This window comes from Manacus candei, unplaced genomic scaffold (assembly GCF_025592945.1).
Source record: "Manacus candei isolate 608988 ecotype Guabito, Panama unplaced genomic scaffold, ASM2559294v1 h1tg000022l, whole genome shotgun sequence".
NCBI lineage: Eukaryota > Metazoa > Chordata > Aves > Passeriformes > Pipridae > Manacus > Manacus candei.
The window spans coordinates 2,445,936-2,461,264 of NW_026138070.1; the positions used below are offsets into that span (position 1 = coordinate 2,445,936).

General features: G+C 55.8%; 1 protein-coding gene across 1 annotated transcript; it reads left to right on the forward strand.

Annotated features, from left to right (window-relative positions):
- The first annotated feature begins 324 nt into the window (after nt 1–324).
- WNT4 (Wnt family member 4) lies at nt 325–15,101 on the forward strand. Its single transcript, XM_051786342.1, has 5 exons — nt 325–599; nt 11,380–11,615; nt 13,690–13,821; nt 14,085–14,227; nt 14,403–15,101. The coding sequence occupies exons 1-5, from the start codon at nt 523–525 to the stop codon at nt 14,868–14,870; spliced, it is 1,056 nt and encodes a 351-aa protein (XP_051642302.1). The 5' UTR covers nt 325–522; the 3' UTR covers nt 14,871–15,101.
- The last annotated feature ends 228 nt before the right edge of the window (nt 15,102–15,329 follow it).

Here is a 15,329-nt window from a genome sequence, read left to right on the forward strand (position 1 = left end):
GGAGGGAACCTGCGCCCTCCCCTCTCCGGGATTCCCCCGCCTCTCCCCCCGCACCCCCCGAACCCCACACGGAGGTGCCGCTCGGTGGGGGCAGCAGCAGGGCGGGGGGTTCCCGGAGGATCCCCCCCGTCGCCGGAGGAGCTCCCGGTGCCCCCTCTGCCGTCAGAACCCCCCACCCGGTGCCCTCCCCGCCGCCGGCCCGCCCCCGGGGGTGTCCCCGGCCGCGGGTCCCGCCCAGGGAGCGGCGGGGCCGGGGCGGCCCCCGGGTGTGCCCCCGCCCCCGGCCCGCCCCCGGCCCCGCCGCTCCATCCCGGGACGGGCCGGCCGCGCTGACAGTCGCGCTCGGCGGCCGCCGCGGGCTCAGCAACCGGGCAGCGCCCGCCGCTCCTGCCCGCGCCCACCTTGGCGGCGGCTGCCCCGGGCAGGGGGCGGCGGGGCGGGCCGGGCCGGGCTGGGGTGGGCCGGGCCGGGGGCGCTGCCGCCGCCGGCTCCGCGCGGTCTCTTCCCCGCCTGCCCTCCAGGATGAGCCCGGAGTATTCCCTGCGCTCCTTGCTGCTCATCATCCTCGCCACCTTCTCGGCCAACGCCAGCAACTGGCTGTGAGTAGCCACGGGACGAGGAGGAAGGGGGGGGGGTGGGAGAGACCCGCGGACACGCCGCCACTTGTTGGTAGCCCCCCCCCGGGGGTGCGGAGCAGGTGCGGCGGGGTCGGGGAGCATCGGGGCGCGACCCCCCCCCCCTCCCCGCAGCGATGCTCCTCGGTCCCCGGCATCGGGCGCCCGTCCCCATCGCGCCGGTCCCCGCTGTCCCCGCTGACCCTCGGCGCGGTGCCGGTGGGGTCGCAGCCCTCATCCCCAGGCAGGTGGGCGGCGGGGGATGCCGACCCTCCCCAGCCGCTCGGTGACGGCGTGTTATCGCGGCTGGTGGGACAGGGGCCGGTTATCGAACCCCGTCCCCCTGTTTTTGTCCTTAAGTTACGGATCCTGACCACGCCAGAGGCGGGCGGAGGTCGGGGCATAGGGTCGGAGCGGGGCCTGGGGGTTGGCGAGGTGCCACGCGAGGGCCAGCGGTCCAGGGGAGGATTTGGCAGGGCTGGGGCGGCCGAGCGTGCCGGCCCCGGGGATCTGCAGCGAGCGGGGCTGCCCACGCCTCGGCCCGCCGCTCCCGGCAGGAGGACGGGTGCCGGAGGGCTGTTGCACACCGCAGAGGAGCCCGATGACATCGGGAACCCGCTGAACAAACACTGAAATAATGTGTAAGGTAAACAGGGGCGGAAATCGTTCTGGAAAATTCCTACGTGTTTGCCAAGGCGGTGGGACTGTTTTCTGGAGAGACCCCCCCCTCCACTCCCTCCGCCCAGGCCAGAGGGGATGGAACATGGCAGGACTTTCCCACCTAACTTTGAACGAAGGCACCGGTTCCTCCTAATAAATCTGCTCTGGTGGGAGTTGGTGCTTCCCCTGCTCCGAGTGTCGCCGGCTGACGGGAACAGATTCCCGTGCCCGCACCCGGCAGACCCGCTCTGTGGCTGGGAGCACAGAGCTCCATCTCCCCTCCGTGGGTTTCTGCCGGCGAAGGCAGGTACACCACGGCCGGGCAGGGAGTCCCTGGGGCTGCCGGAATGAAACATCCTGAATGGCTTGTGCCTCTCCCAACACCTGTGCTCGGGGTGGCCACGGTCCCACAAACATATTCTCCGTGCGAGGGGTCCTCTCTGCATCCCAGATACGGCTCCCACCTCTCCTGCCTTTAGATTTCGTCTCGCTGGGAGGCTGTGGGACGCGGGTGGGGTTTGGAGGATGTTCCCTATGCCTGGGGAAAGCGCCGGGTCACATTCCCCGAGTGTCCTGCCTGTGGGAAAAGGTGCTCGCCCGGCGGTAGCTGTCTGGGATGCGTTAGTGCTTTAGTCCTCCCCTCCTCCTTTGCCAGATGGAGCGACTTGCGCTCCACGCGTCTCCGGCAAGTGGTGGGTGGATCATAGCCCGCTATCAAGGTGGTCTTTTAAGCTGTCATGCTTCTGGCGAAGGTATATTGGGAACTGTGGGAGTGTTTTTCCTGCAGGGAGAAGGTCCCGTTGAGGAAGCCCTGGGGGATAATGGCAGGTCTCTGGCGAGGGGCAGCCTCGGCTGCCCTGGGACGGGCACGGGGGGAAAGGGGGATTTCTTAAGCGAGGTCAACAAGCTGCCCCGCACGGATGCGCAGAGGTGGGACCCCCCCCGAGCCCCGGCGCCGCACGCAGCTGGGATCGGATTTGGGAAGCGAGGCGAAGGAGAGGTTCGCCGCAATAGCCGGGGAGGGCTGTGTGCAGCCGTCCGTGCTGGCGGAGCAAGGGTGGGCGCGGGGGGCTCGGCGGCACAGAGCGGAGGGCTCATTCCTGCCAACAGGGGAGGAAAAGCAGATACATTTCAGTGCGTTTGAAAGGAAGGGGCTCAGCTTTTTTTTTGATGTTGCAAATGTATCATGATAAAAGGATCTTCCCCCGCTCAGTGCTTTTTATTCTTTGCCTTTAGGATTAAGACAATTCCCATTGTTTATCTTCTCACATCAGAAACAAAGGCTGCCGGAGGCAATAAACAGAGTTAGAAGGATCCCAGGAGTTATCAGATATTCGAGGAATGAGCGTGCCTCGTATGTCTTGACGCATGTGGGCTCGGCATGCTCGGCGTTACCCCTGGGCGCTGCCAGCTTGCGCCCAGCACACGGGACGGATCCAGCCTCGCATAGCTCTGCACAGAGGTGTGTGCGCTGAGTGGCAGCCCTGTGAAGTTTGCTTTTCCAGGAACCTGCTGGATTAGTGATTAAGCTCAGTCGTGACTTTTTTTTTTTTTTTTCCCTCCCCCTAAAGCTTCTTTCGACCTGTCCAGACTCGCATCCTCCCAGCGCTTTGGAGAGATGCTGCTTGCAACGCTTGAGCTGAAGGGTTTCTGTAAGCCCGGCTTTGTGGGGAAAGGGCTCGTTTTGGCCGTGCTGAGCTGCCCCATCCTGTATAAAAAGGAGACCGTGTAGGGATTGCTCAGAGGGATCAGTCATTGTGCTGGAAGGGATTTCGCCAAATCTTTTCATTATACAGACCAAGCTACTTTCTCCTTGGTTAGAAAGCAAACCTCAGGTGTGCTTTCTCAGCGTCTTGAGTCTGGGGAGTTGCTGCTTGGCTTGTTGCCTATCTAGAAAAACCTCTGTTCTCCAAATCTGAAGAGATGCTCTATTCCCCCTTTTCATGAAAGCCTTAGGCTTGCTCTTCCTCCTGCCTTTGAAGGCTCAGATAGTTTTTAAACTTTTGCCTCCTGCCTCTTCAGGCACAAGTTGTAAAATTAAATGAAGGGCCTTTTACATCTCGCTGTGCACGGGAAGGTCCTTCTGCTCTGTCTCTAGAGAAGTTTGCTTTATACAGGGGAAGCAGCCGAGTTACTTTCCAAAGCAACTTGCATTTCACAGACTCAATCCAGCTCTTGAACCTGCACTTGCAGTGATGTGATTGAATTTGCATGCAAGTCCTCTCGGTGCTCCAAACCCATCCTGAGTGCTGGGGGTATTTTGTAGAGAGTTTCAGCCAATCAAGCATCTCTCCACAGCTGGCATGGCAGTGCAGGGCTCTGGTTTCAGTGACAGAGGTTTAGTTAGTTATTCGTTTATTTACCTATTTTGGAGGGAGAGAAGTCCACCTGAAGAGGTGAACTAGAAAATGTGCAAAGTGGGGTGTGGATGTAAGCATCCACTTAACTGCATAAGGTACTTGGGCTGCCATGATCTGTAGCTGTTTAGGGAATTTGAATGATAAGAGTCCAATCCTGTGCCCCAGAAAACATCAGATAAAACAGGGCAGGGATCCTTTAAGGGTGAGATCCCTGGTTATCAAACTATCTGGGAATAATTACAGCCTCTTGCAGCTAAAACTGGCTCTGGAGGAGGCTCTCCATATTGGACAGGGATGGTCTGAGATGTGGTTATGCCACTGCAGAGCAGGGTGTGCCACCAGCAGCTCCGTCTACCCCCTATTTACAGGGGTTTAAAACTGCCATCTGAGCTTGGGACTTGGCTTAAAGGGCCAGGATCACGGATGGGCTTTTAAACCCTTAAAAAAAAATTAATTTGAGCTCTCTGGGAAAGTTTGAAGTTGTGAGTGTTCAATCAAGGCTGGCTAGGCAGCTGCTGTCTAACCACTTTCAAGGGATGGGGAGGAAGGCATAAAAGGAGTTTGGATTTTCCTGGCCCCCTTTCATCCGAGCATCACAAGGTGCTTTGCAAACACAGGGCCCAATTCTCCCTGCTCATCCCTGCCAGCTTTGCAGCGGGGATGCTGCAAGAGCAGCCTGAATGCTCCTTTGTGCCTGTTTGGGTCATTGTGCAACGTAAAAGATTTGGGAGGAAGCATACCTGGGTCCTACATTTGCATCCTTCTGGTTTCAAACCAGACTTCAGTTGTTTCAGGTGATTTTTGTACCAGATTCTTTGCATTGTCGTTGCGACCCTCCCACCTCCCACCCGGCGAGGAACCGGTCCAGCATTTTCCCGTTGGATGCTGTGCAGGTTTGGCAGGTGCCCCCAGGGCTTCCCTCTCTGTGCTCTTGGTTTTTGCTGCGAGGACAGTGTCAGGAAGGTTCCCCAGTCACATGTGTTCCAGCAGCTGGGATGGTGGGTCACAGCATTCGGGTTTGATGAGGAATTTGCTTGCTTTGAAGGATGCTGTGGGTTGGACGAGTGGCTCTCCACTGCTGGGGTGCCCAGGGCTCCTTTGCATTGCATCTGGGCATCCTGGGAGGTCCATGAGGTCAGTGCATGAACCCATGACACCCATTCCCAAGGCGGTGGGGTGGGAGAGTGAAAACATCAGCCTCCACTGGAAATATATTTTAATTCTTATTTATTTGCAAGTCTCGCCACTCTCGACAGAGCCAGCTAATTTTAGCTTAGCAACAGAAATGGACTGGCTATGGGTTGTACCCTGCAGAGGCAGGAAGCCTCTGCCAATCCTGGCACTGGGCTTCCAACCAGTTGGGCTTATCTCTGAGCACTGGTCCTGTCTGGCAAACACCCTTCAGGGCTGCGTTTGTCAGAGTGGAGGAGAACTCTCTGCTCTCTGGGTCCTCAGTGGCGATGGACATTTCTGTCCTTTCCTGAGAAAGCCTCAAATAAAACCTCAGTCCTTCACAGCAGAGGGAGGATGGACATGAGGGAGATAAAACCACTCTGCACCCCAGGTTGTGCCCAACTGGATCAGCTCCAAATATGAGCAACAGGAAGGCAGGGGTTTTTTTGCAATGGTTTTCTATGACTCCATGAATCAGAACTGGACTTCTGCATTGAAGCAAAAAAAAAGTTTATTTTACTCTGCTGAGAGCTACTGTCCTCCTAGTTAATTCATCCTTGTGGATGGAGAGAAGTGTATTACAGCCACTCTCTTGAAATTATGAAATTGCTGAGCAGTCCTTAGGTTAACAGTTTCCAGGAGGTTCTGTGTTTCCTTATGAGTGCAGTGACACTGGTTCTTACGATACTTGATTTTTTTTTTTTTCTTAAAGCCTTGTGCATCCACAAAACTGTCAGTCATCCGAGGCTGCTCAGATGGCAGACTCTGCTCTGGGTGCCTAGTGCAGGTAACCCCTGTTTCACCCACCCCCACACGCCTGTGAGTGACCCCCAGCAGCATCCTCCAGGCCCTGTAGGACCTGCTGCCATGGGCTGTTGCACTTTGCAGCCAGGAAGGTGTTGTGCAGGATCTGGCTGGCTCAGCAGAACTGGAGCCAGTATTGTGCTTTCATGAAATTACTTGGGGGGGGGGGGAAATGATTGAATCTCTTGGCCTCTGGAGAGCAGCCTGGGGTCTGTTGCAAGTTGGGCGAGATCAAACTAATCCTGCAGAAGGCTTCTCTCGCCATGTATTTGCAAATTCTGATAAAAAACTTAAAACTCATCAGATTTTCTCCAGCCATCTCTAGCCTGGAGTGCTGCAGGAGGGGAATTCCCACAGAGCTTGGCCTGGTGGCCTGCACTTGCCTCCTCTTGCAGCAAGGCATTGCTGTTGTACCTGAGCCCAGGAGTAGCTTCTGCTGACTTGTAAAGGAAGATGTAGTAAAGGATGTTTCCTTCACCTTCAAAGCAGATTGCCTAAGTGGATGCTGCTTAAGCTCTTCCCAGCTTCCACCCTGCTCTTCCCCATTACAAAGTGGAGATATTGCACGGGTAGGTGGGTGTTTGCTGGGTGCACCTGGTGTTAGGTGCAGGGGACAGGACTGGAGGTGCAGGCTCACCCTTGAGCTGAGACAGTGGGGCTGTAGGCACATCATGGTGAGCATAGCAGTGCCTCCTCCTGGGAGACTGTTTTGGCAGCTCTTAATTGGAGGTGGAGAGTAGGTGTGAAAAGCAGCTTTCAGCCAAGAGATGGTGCCTTAACTGTGACAGGAAGGACTGAGACAGAGAGCTGTGTTTCTTCCAGGGAAGAGACCAGACAGGCTCTCAGAGGATGACTTTGTCAATCATGATTTGCACTCGGAAGGGATAGAAAGGCAGGATATCTAATCCCAGGAGGGGTATGCCCAGTCCCTGGGAGGAACAAGTCCTGCTGCAGAGCCAGCAGCTGGACAAGGCCAACCTTGCAGGTCTCAAGCAAATTCTGACAGGAGCTGCCCAAGCTGGCAGACTTGTGGAACCATTCCAAGGACGTGGTGGTCCCTTCCAGCCTGGCCCTGTTGGCACAGGGAGAGTAGCACTAAGCCCTGTAGGGGCTCTCTGGCCTGCCTGCATCGTTTGGCTGCCAGCCCTGGGACATCTCTCCATGGCTTCACCCCCCCTTGGAAGGGGAAAGCAACAAGGGAAAGATGATCCAAAGGAAAAGATTATCCATTTCTCCATAGCTGCAGGATGGCTCCTTGCAAGGAGCCACAACACTGGTCAGTGCCTCTCCCTGCATGCATCCATCTGTCTGCCTAGATAGATGCATGCAGGGATGCATGGCGTTGTTCCATGGGTTTTTCACATCCTGAACAACCCTTTTGTTCCTCCCCAGAAGAAACCTGCCTGCACACAAGCAGTCTCAATCCTCAGCACAACCCCAAGTCACTGCTGACTGTCCCTGCAGCCTCAGGAGGGAAAGAGGTGCTCTTGCTGACCCCTCCATGAGCAGGGGGCTGTTTGCTGCCTCTCAGACAGCTGAAGCATCTTTGCAATTTAAGACTTGGAGAAGCCTTTTCTGGCCTTGGTTGGGAAGGCTCAGTGTTTGCTGAGCTTACCTGACTTCTGAACATCTGTTGAATGGTTTGTCAGTGATGCCACCAACCTGGATCTGACTGTTCTCATCTTCAGGAAAATATTCCCAAAATGAGACAATGCAAAGAGTTCGCACACTTGAAACTTATTTGTTTTAATAAAAGGAACACCGGAGATCTCTGCTTTCTCCAAGACATCTGCTGCATCTTCCCTGACATGCCTCTATTAAGAATTTGTCCATGACTGAAATTTCCACACCTTCCCATGGCAGGCAATGTCCACCCCTCACCTCCTGGCTTTGTCTGCCAACTGCTGTGGCTCTTTCAAGGTCTCCTTGTCATTCCAGCAATTATTCTTCCCCCTGAAAGTGTAATCATAATTTTTTATTTAAGCAGGCCTTCCTGATATTCCCTCCCACCATCTTTCAAAATCTTCCTGGATTTGAGGTTTACTTATTTGCCATCTTGCAGGGTGGATTAATTGCAGCTGCCTAAATGATGGAGCTTCGATCCTGATCTCAATACTGTGGATGATAAAAGAAAAGGGCTTTCTGTCAGTTTTGTCTTACATGAGTGGCTTATTAAGAGGGATGTTGTTCTGCAAGTGACTTGCCTAGATTTAAAGGCAGGAGAAAAGAAACATAAAGGCCACGATGAAGCAAGAAGACAGACTGTTGTGGGCAGCAGCTCACCCCTTGAAACGTTCTTTGCCCAATCTTAGAAAAGGAAGAAAGTATTCCATTATTTGGGTGGGTTTTTTTCCACAAGCAGGGCTGTTTTGAGGCTGCATGTGAGCCTTAAGCTCTGCACAGCAATCAAGATGTGATATCACAGTGGAGATCTGCACTGAGACCTCGAAGAGGGCAAGAACTGTTTGCTTTGTTGCTCCTGCTGAGCCTGTGGCTCTCCCTGCAGGTAGATAAAGGCTTTGTCTGTGGTTTCTGCCACCTCAGCCCAGGAAAACAAAGTTTGAAGCAAAGTTCTTATTAAGGACCAGGCAGAGTGCCAGAGCCACGTTTCCGTGGGGACTGTGGGATGCTGCAGATGGGTTTGGTGCCTTGCTTGGGCTCCACAGCCCTGAGAACTGTTCCATGAGCTGTGGGGTGGAAGTGTCTCTGAGTGCTGGGGAGGGCAGAGCATGTTTTCCATCTCCTGTCTCGCTATTATCTGCCCCAGAGCGGGGAAAGGGGATGGTCTGTCCGGTGCCCCTGAATGTGGTGTGGAGAGACACAGTGGGAGAGCCTCAAAGCTCCTTCAGCAAAGATCCTTCCTTACATCCTTGCCTCAGCCTCTGGATCCTGGAGCTTCCTCCCTTTCCAAAAGCAGTGATGGTTCTCATGGATTGCTAACAAGCTGGGATTGTGGCATTTTAGGCACAGTTACCTCCATCCCCACAGCAAGCACGGGCTGAGGAGGGATGATGAGACACAGAGGACCTGTCAGGGGGGAAAGAGGCCAGAGCACCGTTCTGGATAGTTTCATCTCATTTGCCTGCCTTGCAAAACAAATTACCAGACCTGTTCTTGGAGAGCTGTACCTATCTTTGAAGCATCCTCGGCCTTTGTTTTATCATCCCAAACAGCATTAAATGTGGGTTGGGGAGGCACCTTATCAGGTGCATCTCCTTGGAAAAGCTTGAAAGGCTCTTGTCGCGCTTTTCCTCATTCATGCTTTGAATTTATTGATCCACATTTGCCTGGAGAATCTCGAGCTGAGAAATATATATTAGAAAATGAGACGATGCCCCGGCCTGAGCAGAGCTGATATTAATGTGGCTGCTACACCTGCAGCAAAGCACTCTCCTGCCAAGGTGCCTGCAGTCAGAGCAGGCACTGACTCATCCACAGGACCAGCCTTGTGGGTTTGCAGGAGCTGGTTCCCTGGCATGATAAATGAGTTGCTGGCATGGGGGAAGCCAAATCGGGACTGGAGATAGAATCTGATTTTTCTTGGCTTCCAGGCTCAAAACTGATCAACCAACTGTCCTGGGATGAATCTCACTGCTCTGGTGTGTGTCAGCTTCCCCATGCCCAAGCTGGAATGATGGCTGGACCTGGGAGGGGATAGAGCTGTTACAGGCACTCCGTGTGTGTGCTCAGCATCCAACTCCTCAAAGCTCCCAGAGGCAGTTTGGTGCCTTCACTCCGGGTCAGCCAAGTGCAGCAAGATGTGAGAGCAGCAGTTGTTGCACTCCATGTCTGGGACTGCAGCACAGGGACAGGGACACTCACTGCAAGGTGTGGGAGCAGCCCCAGGTTTGGCCATGGTGGGTTTTCAAAGCCACCCACGTGCATCAGGTCCTGTCCTCTGCAAACAGGGCTGTGCCCTTGGAGGAGCAGGAAGCCTTGGGCGAAGATGCCTGGCTGGTGTAAAGGCTAGAAAAGCACTTGGCTCTGAAAGCAGCCTGCTGCTTCCCACTGTCAGAGAAGCATTGCCTCCAGTGATCATGCACAGGGAAAGCTGAATGCTTTTGACATCTCGCCATGCAGACTCCCCATGGACACCACAAGCCAAGACAGCTTTCTCCCTGGCTCCCACGGCCCCCCAGTTGTGAGCATGAAACCAAGCTGGTGAATAATTCTGCTGATGCACAGAAGAGAAAATCCTGTTCTCTCCTCCTGGGGCAGACTGGCAGGGTTAATGGGAGGAAGAGGCTGTGACAACTTGATTTTGTGGCTGAAGTCAGCAGATCTGGCTCCTGGGACAAATGGGAACAGGCAGGGAGCAGGAGCCACTTTTGCACAGTCACTTCTCGGAGGCGAGCAGGGCTTCAAAGGAAAAATCCTTAGCAGGATGTCGCAACTCTGGAGGAGGAGGGAAAAAAAAACCAAGCAAACAGAAAAAACCCACAAGCTCTGTAGGGCTGGGAAATGCAGAGTCAAGGAATGAGGTTTCCAAACAGCCTCCCCCTGGTACTTGCATCTCTTGGTGCAGACGAGGCAGCAGCGTGAGCCAGCGCCGGCGATTCCCGAGGACGCTGAAGCTCGGTGTGGCCAGTGGGGAGGTGCAAGTGTGAGTTATGTGTCTGTCCCATGCAGGGGACCCTCCTTGTCCGTGGCAGGTCAGGTTTTCACCACGGTAGTGCCACCTGAAGCAGCTGCCAGCAGCCACGAGACGGAGGGAGTCTCTTACACCCACCTACCAGCACAGGTATTAATAGCTGTAGAGTATCTTGGATTATCCCACAGCCTGGATAATCAGACTGGGTCTCTCTTAAGCTTCTTCTGTGATCCAGAGCTGGGAAATGGGCAAGCATGGACACTGTTCCCACGACCCAGCAGGGGGTGGTGGGTTGGGTTACTGGGATGTGCAGCAGGGACCATCATGCCCGCATGCTGGGCGAGAAGATGCTGAAAGCTTTCCAGGTGCTTGCCCCTAGAGGATAAGCTCCCTCATCTCCCCTAATGCTGACAGCAGCTCTGTGACTCCTTCTGCTGAGGATGGGGCTATGGAAAGCAGAGCACATGGTCCCTTCCACACAGGGCCAGTCTTTTCCAGGTCAGCAAAGACCTCATAGCCCTGTTCATGAGCTGGGCTTGTGGGAGAGGTGCCCGGCCTGTGAAATTTTGCCCCTGCAGGCTCCTGATTCTCTCTTCCCCACTTCAAGCCCTGCTTGAATCCCAAGTGAAAGGAAACCTGGCAGCTCCCAGAGGCCATCCTTGCCTGCTGGGGGCTGGGGCAGCTAAAAGCAGGCTCCAGGAGGGAAGTGGTTTGGAGGGCGATGTTTGCCGGTGATGAGCACACAGCCATGCTGTGGGAGCAGTGTGGCAGATGGAGCTGGCAGCCAAGTGCCTGTCCTGCTTGTTTTGGCTGACTTTGGAGACCTCTGGCTTTTCCTAGTAGCACTTGGATGTGCCGGTACTCAGGAGACCTGACCGGGCACATTCAGACAACGCTGAAAATATCTTCCTTGCAGGCAACAGAGGCAAAGGGGAGCCAGCAGCTGGACTCCCCGAGAGACAGGGACTGGGCTGCAGGGGGATGGTTGTTTTGCTTTGGGCTTGCTCTCTGTCAGCCAAAAATGCCTCCTGCAGAGCCACCACCATGGGACATTTAAGGTGACCCCTCACAGGCACCAGGTCCCAGCTACGAGGGGGTGAGAATTTTGGTGTCCCAGGGTGTCCCAGCTGAACACGCACTCACGCTCCCCTAACCCTCCGTGCTGGTGTCGTGACAGGTACCTAGCAAAGCTGTCTTCAGTGGGGAGCATCTCCGAGGAGGAGACCTGCGAGAAGCTGAAGGGCTTGATCCAGCGCCAGGTGCAGATGTGCAAGAGGAACCTGGAGGTGATGGACTCGGTGCGACGCGGGGCCCAGCTGGCCATCGAGGAGTGCCAGTACCAGTTCCGCAACCGCCGCTGGAACTGCTCCACGCTGGACACCCTGCCCGTCTTCGGCAAGGTGGTGACACAAGGTGAGTCAGGAGAGGGTGTGCCTGGGGTGGTGCTGCTGGGGGAACAGCTACAGGAGCAGTCTGGGGGGCTGTAGGCAGATTTTTGCCTGCTTGCCCCTGAACGGTGGCTGGGGAGAGCCAGGAATGGATGGCCCAGTGTTGGATCTTAGGGCGGACGGGCACTTCAGCAGGGCTCTTTTTTTCACTGTGTTGTGGACCACGTATCCAGACACTTGCCATTCCACAGCTCTCCTGAACCTTTCTCACGCCCATTTTATGGAGGCACCAGCCCAGGGTATCAGGAGACCTTTGACAAGTACGGGGCAAGTTTGAGCAGGGGTCCTAAAATCACCCTGTGGATCTCAGCTCTTTCCTGCCGAGGCCAGGAGCTCCACTCCACAAAGCCATGCCTGCATTTACTCGGTCTCTTCCCTGGGCAGTGGTGAAGCAGCGGCTGCTGCCAGGCCAGCATGTGGCTACTCTTGAGCAGAGCATCAGTGAATGCCCTCAGGAGGACAGCCTGCTACCACCTGGCACAGGAAAAACACACAGCAGCTGGGCCCTCAAGGACAGCATCATCGCCCACCACCCGCCAGCTGCCAGCCTTCGGGGCGGATGTGGCCAGGGCAGCCCCCAACCCCTCTGGTCCCAGCTGCAACCAGGCTTCCCAGGGGCCCAGGACTGTAATCAAACCAGAGCATTGGGGTGAGGAGATGATGGGGAAAAACCCTGGAGATCTGGGAAGCATCCCTTGCCTCCCCTCAGGTGCTGTCTCTGAGGCACCATCTCACCTCCCATCCCAGGACCCCTAGACCAAAGCATCCCCCCAGCTCCTTGTTTGACTTCCCTCCCTCAACACAGGGGTGAAGATCTCTTCTCATGAAGGTTCAGGGACTGGAAATACCAGAAATACCAGAAACTAAAAGTCGTCTCTTTTTAGGCAGCCACAGCACAAACCGACCAACACGATCCTACTATTAACCTCGATTAACTTGGAGGCTGTTCAGTCCCCACGCTGGCTGGGTCCTCCTCAGCCACTGCCAGCGAGGCCACCAAGGTCTGGGCTGCGACCACCAAAGTAGCTGCCCTCTGCCCGACCGGCGAGCCGGGGTGACATCTGCTCGCAGGCCATCCTCCCTCTGCACCAAGCATGGGACCACCCCAAATGCCAGCCTTCCTTGCTCAGAGATGGAGAGTCTGTATCCTCAGCTGGCCTCAGAGGACACTGGGGATGTGGGTGTTGCAAGAGCTGATCCCTGGCCATGACACGCTGCGTGTTCACACCCAGGGTGCCCCCAGCTTCCCAAAGGAGCTCTTCCCAACTGTGTGGCACCAAGAGCTGGGACAGGCCTGCACGCTGAGGACCAGCGGGGTTTCTAGAGGTGGTCTGGGAGCAGAGCAGGGTTTTGCACAGTAGTTTGGAAGGTGCTGGGAGCTACAGAACCCTGTGTGAGAGGACAGCAAGGAGTTGCAGGGGGTGTTCCTGGATGTGGAAAGCTGCCAGCTGTTTTGGATGCAGGAGGGATTTCATAGCAGAGGTGCCCTGTGAGCACCAGGCAAGACAGTCTCTCCATGAAAGCTCTGGAGAGTTCTCCCCACACTGGCAGTTCAGGCTCTGCCTCTCCCATCACCAGGTTATCACTTGTCCATCGTTCATGGTTTTTAGTGTTGTGGGGCAGTTCCCAGCTCCTTCACTATTGCAAGGGCCCTCACTGCTGCAAAACATCTCCCAGTGCTGAGAGGTCTCTGCTGAGTTGGGTCCAGGCTTAGCACTAAGCAAACAGTGTCCCTGGGGATGGGGCAGATGAGGGTCCTGCACGGGGTACCTCATCCTGGGAGGAAGTGATGGAGCAAAGGGATTAGCCTGATAGCTCTGCACAGCATATTTTGCCAAGAGCCAGCTTTCAGACCAGCTTTTCAAGGGGATTCACGTGCCACACCAGCGTTAGGAGGGGAGAGGAGCAGCGACACACGCGACAGCCCACCGAGGACCTTTGACCACCTGGCTGGACCCCCCCTCCCACCCCTAGAAATCCCACTCACGTTGCCTTGGATTTGCTGCCAATGTTTCCCCCCGTGGTTTGTGCCGTTGCAGGGACCCGGGAGGCAGCATTCGTCTATGCCATCTCTTCAGCAGGGGTGGCCTTCGCCGTGACCCGCGCCTGCAGCAGCGGCGAGCTGGACAAGTGTGGATGTGACCGCACGGTGCAGGGGGGCAGCCCGCAGGGTGAGCGTCCAAACGGGGCGGGGGGCACCCAAACCCACTCTCTGGAGCCATCCAGAAAGGAGGAAAAAGTTTGTTAGTCTACACTGAGTCCTGCAAAAAGGCACCTGGGAGCATAGCCCACAGGGCGGGGAAGGTGTCTCGCCCATGTGTCTCAGCTTCCCCTATCCCCCAGGCAGTCCAGCTGGATTTTAGAAAGAGCAGGGCTGGAGAGTGCAAGCACCACAGGCTGGCTGTACCTGTCTCATCTGTGCTCTCTGCCTCAGGGTTCCAGTGGTCGGGCTGCTCCGATAACATCGCCTACGGCGTGGCCTTCTCACAGTCCTTCGTCGACATCCGCGAGAGGAGCAAAGGGGCCTCTTCCAACAGAGCACTAATGAACCTCCACAACAACGAGGCAGGGAGGAAGGTAACGGCCAGGGGGAAACCTGGGCATCCCAGCTGGGCTCTGCAGCTTCCTTTAACCCCACCAGCTCATACCCACCAACAGTGCTTTCTGCACTGACCCCGTCCCTTGTGCCCTCCCTGCTTTGTCCATTCCCGTGCTGACCGTCCCGTCTCGTTCCTTGTGCTGGTCCTTCCAGGCGATCCTGAACAACATGCGGGTGGAATGCAAGTGCCACGGCGTGTCGGGCTCGTGCGAGTTCAAGACGTGCTGGAAAGCCATGCCCCCCTTCCGCAAAGTGGGCAACGTCCTCAAGGAGAAGTTTGACGGCGCCACGGAGGTCGAGCAGAGCGAGATCGGGTCCACCAAAGTGCTGGTGCCCAAAAACTCCCAGTTCAAGCCGCACACGGACGAGGACCTCGTCTACCTGGACTCCAGTCCCGACTTCTGTGACCACGACCTCAAGAACGGGGTGCTGGGCACCAGCGGCCGGCAGTGCAACAAGACCTCCAAGGCCATCGACGGCTGCGAGCTGATGTGCTGCGGCCGCGGCTTTCACACGGACGAGGTGGAGGTTGTGGAAAGGTGCAGCTGCAAATTCCACTGGTGCTGCTCCGTCAAGTGCAAACCCTGCCACCGGGTGGTGGAGATCCACACGTGCCGGTGATGCAGGCGGAGAGCACCTCTTTTACTGACCCTGCTTCTCTCCCCTGCCCCACGACCAGGACTGAGGATGTGACCCAGACGCCGCGGGGAGAGCGCAGCTCTTTACAGAGACAGAAAACCCCCAGAGAAAAAAAACAGATTTTAAAGAAAAAAATATTTAAAGTTTAAAAAAAAAAAAATTTGATCACTGTTGGCTTTTTTTTTTTTTAATTGTTATTTTTGTTTTGTCTGCTTTGCTGTATTTATTGCCAAAGTCAGAGCCCACAGGTGCCCTGTGCCAGTTTGGGCTGGCTGGGGATCTGTGGGATATCAGCTCCCATCCAATGGGCTCCTGCTGACTCCAAAGCACTGCAGATGGGAGATGTTTAAGCCGAGGGTAGTGCAGCGTTCCAAACCTTCCATCACAGTTATTTTTGTTTGTTTAAGGCACATGCTGAGCACCCCGGAGCACCACTGCCCT

Bases quoted from the DNA above. Each gene is read 5' to 3' on its own strand.
- WNT4 (XM_051786342.1), top strand. From the start codon at position 523: ATGAGCCCGGAGTATTCCCTGCGCTCCTTGCTGCTCATCATCCTCGCC. The intron at 600-11,379 runs GTGAGTAGCCAC...GTGTCGTGACAG, and splicing joins GCCAACGCCAGCAACTGGCT to GTACCTAGCAAAGCTGTCTT. The intron at 11,616-13,689 runs GTGAGTCAGGAG...GTGCCGTTGCAG, and splicing joins CGGCAAGGTGGTGACACAAG to GGACCCGGGAGGCAGCATTC.